General features: G+C 47.2%; 3 protein-coding genes across 3 annotated transcripts in view; all 3 read right to left on the bottom strand.

Moving 5' to 3' along the window:
- LOC146247402 (uncharacterized) overlaps positions 1-1,205 on the bottom strand; it is a 1,627-nt gene extending 422 nt beyond the window's left edge. The window contains exons 1-2 of the mRNA XM_084682665.1: positions 193-1,205; positions 1-102 (exon numbers count right to left, since the gene is read on the bottom strand). The exon at positions 1-102 is cut by the window's left edge and continues 422 nt beyond it. Of these exons, the coding sequence (XP_084538791.1) occupies positions 1-102; positions 193-1,205 (1,115 nt within the window). The remainder of the gene's footprint in view (positions 103-192) is intronic.
- Positions 1,206-1,209: 4 nt separating this feature from the next.
- On the bottom strand, positions 1,210-2,895 carry LOC146247401 (uncharacterized). The gene is made up of 5 exons (XM_084682666.1): positions 2,717-2,895; positions 2,279-2,600; positions 1,934-2,077; positions 1,672-1,836; positions 1,210-1,530 (listed from the first exon to the last, which is right to left on the bottom strand). The coding sequence occupies exons 1-5, from the start codon at positions 2,887-2,889 to the stop codon at positions 1,210-1,212; spliced, it is 1,125 nt and encodes a 374-aa protein (XP_084538792.1). The 5' UTR covers positions 2,890-2,895.
- A 128-nt stretch (positions 2,896-3,023) lies between these two features.
- LOC146247400 (uncharacterized) lies at positions 3,024-4,978 on the bottom strand. Its single transcript, XM_084682867.1, has 3 exons — positions 4,739-4,978; positions 4,507-4,612; positions 3,024-4,066 (listed from the first exon to the last, which is right to left on the bottom strand). Exons 1-3 carry the CDS (start codon positions 4,976-4,978, stop codon positions 3,024-3,026), a joined length of 1,389 nt encoding a protein of 462 aa, XP_084538993.1.
- Positions 4,979-5,000: the final 22 nt, after the last annotated feature.

The following is a 5,000-nucleotide window of genomic DNA, read 5'->3' as shown; positions in this document are numbered from 1 at the left end:
ACCAGCAGTACTGGTGCTGCAGACACTCGAGGCGGGATGTACGTGGCAGGCTTGGGCTGGATGGGCTTGTTCCCCTGCTCTGCTGGTTTCTTCACTTCCAGCCTGCAATAACATGTGGGGAGTGACAGGATAGTGTAAGCATTCAACTATGTAAATTGGTGGTTAAGTATACTTGTGAAAGAATGTACTTACCTTCGCTTTGCACCACGCCTTTCCCCAGCCAGGTGATCCAGGTTTTCGTATTGTACCTGAGCTCGAGCTGGAACCGGTAGGGTTGTCGGCAGATTAGGTGCCTCTGGCATGGGGTCATAAGACAGTACTCGCTTGTGGACTTTCACCTTGGGCACAACTGTCGCCCAGTAGTTGGCCTTTTTCTCTTCCTTTCTGTTGAAGTTGGAGATTGACTTGGCGTTAAGGTTTGGCAAGGGAATGGACAGGTTGCTCAGAATGGGATCGTCCCTAACTCGATCCACAATCCTCTTGTACTGCGCTTTTATAGCAGTATTCACTTTACTGGTGCTGGATTGGAGACTGGCTGGTGGACGGTTTTTCAGCATCTTTATGACCAGGTACAAGAGTCGGGTGTCCTCGGTCACCTGTGCTGCCTGAGGGTAACGCATCCAGCTGAACTTGGTCTTCTGAGCTGCCCTGTTCTCGGGTGTGTCTGCCCCCAGACACCGTCCAAACAGGGTGAAGCCCCATCTGGACTCGTACTTTTTAACAAAGCTCGAAGCGTTCTTGTCGTGGTCTTGAAGGGAACCAGTAGCAGCTACAATCTTCTGCCTCAGCTTGGCAGGTACTAGGTGCTGGTCACTATTGTCTGCCAGTTCCAGAAGCAGCAAGGCCAGTGCTTCTACTTCCTCCAATCCTGGCAGATGCATATGACTCTGTTTCATCAGGACATCCTGCAGTGCAGGGCTATCCTCTTCCTCCACCTGCTCTACTTGTGTAAGGCTGACATGTGCCCTACTGATGGTGTCCATGTGATCCTCCCCTGAATCTGACCACACGTCAACACCCTCATCTTCTGACTCCTCTTTGCTCGGTTCAGCCGACTCCTCACGATCACCTTCATGAGACTCCTCAACGTCACGAGACTGCTCTTCTTCAACTGCAAATATGTAACGTATAAACAACAAATGTGTCAGGACAGTTAAAACAGTGTTGACAGAAAGGAGTGGGTATGGAAACATGGGTAACATCATTGCTTTATAAGTAAGTGCTGTACTGTGTGACTATGCTCTTTTCTGCGTAGTAATCCCCGGCAGTGAAGTCGGTGGACTGGCATGCGGCATACTCCACGCCGAGAAGTTCCTCCTCCTCTGGGCTGTCGTACTTCTCTGGGTAGGGCAGTGGAGCAAAGAAGTTGGGCTCCAGCACGTGGTCTTTGCCGAAGAGCAGTTCAGCCTGCCGGTTCATGCGCTGGATCTGCCTAGCATCCATACAGGTCGTCTGCCGCCCCTTGCCACCAGCAACACGGAGTGATTCCATACGGCTGTTCCACTGCACAGCAAATGTGATAAGATAGACCTGAAACACATGACCATGTATATGTGTTACAGAAAATATATACAATTAGGAGGGATGATGTATCAAAGCTATGGAAAACATGTATCATGGATTATAAATAGAACATTTGCTATGAAGGAGTGTTTATATTTCATAATTTACTTGGAATGGCAGAATTCCACATCTCTTTGAAGGAACGGCATTGTACAGGTGTGCATGCAACCCCTCCAAAGAGTTACTGCCTCGTCGGCACCTGTACTTGTTCAACTGAACACCGTTCAGCACCACTTCCTTCACGGACACATAGAGCTGTATACCAGGAGGATCCTGTAGAACACATCACATTGCCAAGCATGTCAAGATGATTTTACAATGTCTAGATAAAGAAAGAACTTTAGGATTAACTACAAAGTCATAAACTCACCTGCATACAACTGAGATGCTTGCTTGCGTTTGTCCAGTGAGCATCGACTGCCTCTGCTGACTTGAAGAGGTGGATTCCATCAATATCAAGGCCAGCTGGTCCCTTGAACTCGGCAATGATGGCCTCCACCACAGACGCAGTCTCCTGTAACATTCAATGCCATTTCAATAATTCAAAATCACATTTCAAAAATGGAAACGTTTTGTTGTGCTCATTTCTAATGATTGTATATGTATCTTTCATGATTAGATTTTATCGTAATTCAGTACAGTAAGGAAGATTTTAACAAAGGTGACAGATGCTTCATACTTATGTTACTCATGCATAGATTTCTTTAAAACATACCTCAACACCTCGGGTGATGCGTCTGACGTAGGCCTTCACCTGGTGAGGCTTGAGGAAATGGATCATTTCCTCTTCAGCAAGGTTGGTGTAAAGGTCAGGGTTGCCATTCCTGACTGCCTGGACCAGCAGCATCATGTCGTCCCTGTTGTAGGCCATCACTGCCCCTGCCAAGGCACTCATGAAGACGCCGTACTTTGCATGGCTCTGTTTGATGACGACTGCTTCCCAGCGGTGCAGCCAGTGTCGGACATCCAGTCTGACCATGGTGCCCTCCTGAACCCAGTCATGGAACAGGGTCTCAAGAAACGATGACCCACTGTCACTGAAATGATATCAACGTTTGTTGCATCACTTGTGCTACATGTAGAAAAGTCAATGAATTTAATGATCAATTTCCTCATTAGTGTTATCATTATAAATAATTGTTGTTTAATTTACCGACAGCAGTTGTTGTCTGCATAGATTATTTTGGGCGCTGGAGCCTTGGCACGCCGAAACCTGGCAATCAGGCCTCTTGCCATACGCCTGTAGCACCCCTCAGACTCTGCTGCCACGACCACTGTTGTCACAAACTGGCCCCACTCGTTTAATACACTGGTGACATACTGCATGGTGTCCTGGCCATTACCGTATATCTTCTTGAGGATCTAAAAAACACATTGTTTCTTTATAAATCATAATGCACAATTCAATCATCAAGAACTAGTGAGTTCATGAGTATGACAGAATACTGATCAAAGTGATATTATATACAAACCTTTTTTGTGCCATCGATGCAGAGTATTTCTCCAGTTGTGCTGAGGATGGAGGCCCTGTACACTGGAATCATCTCCATCTCTGCAATGAGGTGTGCGCGCCTCAAGACAGCAGGACATGGGAGGGGGGACTTGGGGAGAGGAGGGGTGTAGCTGCCAGCAGCTTTAACATAGGGCAGAATTCCAGCAGTGTGTGCCTCATACAGGAGGGTCTGGTATAGGTCGCGGCGCTCCAGATACCACTCGTCATGGCCCTGCTGCAAGAGTCTTTGCACCTTACTCATGGACGTGGAGTTTAGCCGGTCGCCTAGCAGGGTGACCACGCCTCTGTCAATGGCACGCTTACCACACAGAATGGCAGGGAACATGCACCTGATGGCTGGGGCAAGCTTCATCAATATTTTGGGACTGTATGCCATCCACAGGTACTGTTGTGCATCTCCTCTATCTGGCTGCCTCACCTTTTCACAAAATGGACACTTCAGCTTCTCGGTCAACAGGGTGTAGTAGTTCTTCATCCCGCACACTTGCCGAGCATAGCTGCCAAAGCCCTTCAACTCCAGGTATTCCCCTGGCGGTGCACAGCAGTCTGTGTTGGGACAGCGGATCTTGGCTTGCATGACACCGACTGGTCTCCAGAAGAAGGTATCAGTTGTGAAAAAAGCCAGCGTGTTGGGCACCGCTCCCTTGACAGATGTAGGTAGAGGAGGTGGGTGGAACTCCATCTTTTTCTTCAACAGCTTTCTCTCCACTGTCTCTCCGCTGGCGTTCCTGTACGTGGTTGAGCGTTCGAAAAGACCGTAAGTCTCGTCTTGTTTAAGCCACTTGACATTCGGAGCTGCCATACCAAGGGCTTGAGCAGATGCAGGTGGTTGGTCCCAGTATCTCTGCCATCCCTCCAGCACTACGCCCCCAGAGTCTGAGAAAAAGGCCTCTGCTTGAGATGTGCTGGGTCTGTTTTCCCCTGGTTTGAGCTTTCCCCAGGTGGTAAGCTGTGTGGAGACAGGCACCTCGGACTCGTGAAGGAGTTTTTCTGAAGAGACACACAGAAATTGCATTTAGTGCTTTATAATAATACATTCCATTTAGTAGATACATGTCATTAGACCAAAACACTTTTGGCATCAATTTAGTTTGAATAATAGAAGAACACAATGTATAAATAATACATGTACATTAATTATGTAATATTGTATAAGGGACTCGTTCGACTGTTGCCTCTTTTACGGTATCAATGCACTGACCACTGAGAGCCTTTAAGGAAATGATTCTGTGCATTCTATATATGTACTTTCCAGCTACTGTATTTCAGCATGTCATGAGAGACAGGGTTTTCATTCATGCTCTCAGTTTGTCCTGAACTGATGATTTGATCCGGACAGCTTGACTAATAAACCAAAGTCGACTCCTTTCCGTTGTCGTGACTCTTTTCAGCCTGACTTCATACTGAGAATTCACCTAACAATTACCTACCTGCAGCAGTCAACAGTTCAGCATCAGTTGCATAGTTGGGATCCTGCTCTAACCTGGAGGCAGTGCACTCAGCCTTCTTTCTTTCTACCTTCTCTGTTTTCTGTTTCTACAAGAAATGTATAGTAAATGCCTTTGTGATGACGGTGATCATAGGTGCTAATTCTATTCATCAACAAATCAGTAATTGATTGTGAAAGCATCTAAAGACAAGACATTCACTCAGTCATCTTACCTCCAACCTCTTGTCAAGATGACAAGTCACCGAAGGGAACTCCTTGACAAATTCAAGCAGCCGTGTCTTTTCCCACTTGAGCAAGTCGTTCTGTTCCCCCTTCAAGCAGTACTCGGCGAGCAACCACACAACCCATCCTATGTCGTTTTCAAGTAACCATTTGAAGGATTGCCCGGCGTACCTTCCAAATGTACAGACCAACTGGGCTATCCACATCTCCCCTCCAGATTTCTTCGCCATGTGGGGTCTATTGCTACGCAGG

This window comes from Hypomesus nipponensis, chromosome 19 (assembly GCF_054491055.1).
Source record: "Hypomesus nipponensis isolate SF chromosome 19, ASM5449105v1, whole genome shotgun sequence".
Classification (NCBI taxonomy): domain Eukaryota; kingdom Metazoa; phylum Chordata; class Actinopteri; order Osmeriformes; family Osmeridae; genus Hypomesus; species Hypomesus nipponensis.
Note: the sequence above shows the minus strand (reverse complement) of the source record. Positions and strands in the feature narration are given on the sequence as shown.

What these genes read in the sequence shown, in the direction of transcription:
- LOC146247401 (XM_084682666.1), bottom strand. Translation starts at nt 2,889, where the DNA reads ATGCAGTATGTCACCAGTGTATTAAACGAGTGGGGCCAGTTTGTGACA. An exon ending in GCAGACAACAACTGCTGTCG is followed by an intron (nt 2,601 to 2,716) that starts GTAAATTAAACA and finishes ATATCATTTCAG; the next exon opens with TGACAGTGGGTCATCGTTTC. An exon ending in GTGGAATTCTGCCATTCCAA is followed by an intron (nt 1,531 to 1,671) that starts GTAAATTATGAA and finishes CATGTGTTTCAG; the next exon opens with GTCTATCTTATCACATTTGC.
- LOC146247400 (XM_084682867.1), bottom strand. Translation starts at nt 4,978, where the DNA reads ATGGCGAAGAAATCTGGAGGGGAGATGTGGATAGCCCAGTTGGTCTGT. An exon ending in ATCTTGACAAGAGGTTGGAG is followed by an intron (nt 4,613 to 4,738) that starts GTAAGATGACTG and finishes CATTTCTTGTAG; the next exon opens with AAACAGAAAACAGAGAAGGT. An exon ending in TGAACTGTTGACTGCTGCAG is followed by an intron (nt 4,067 to 4,506) that starts GTAGGTAATTGT and finishes GTGTCTCTTCAG; the next exon opens with AAAAACTCCTTCACGAGTCC.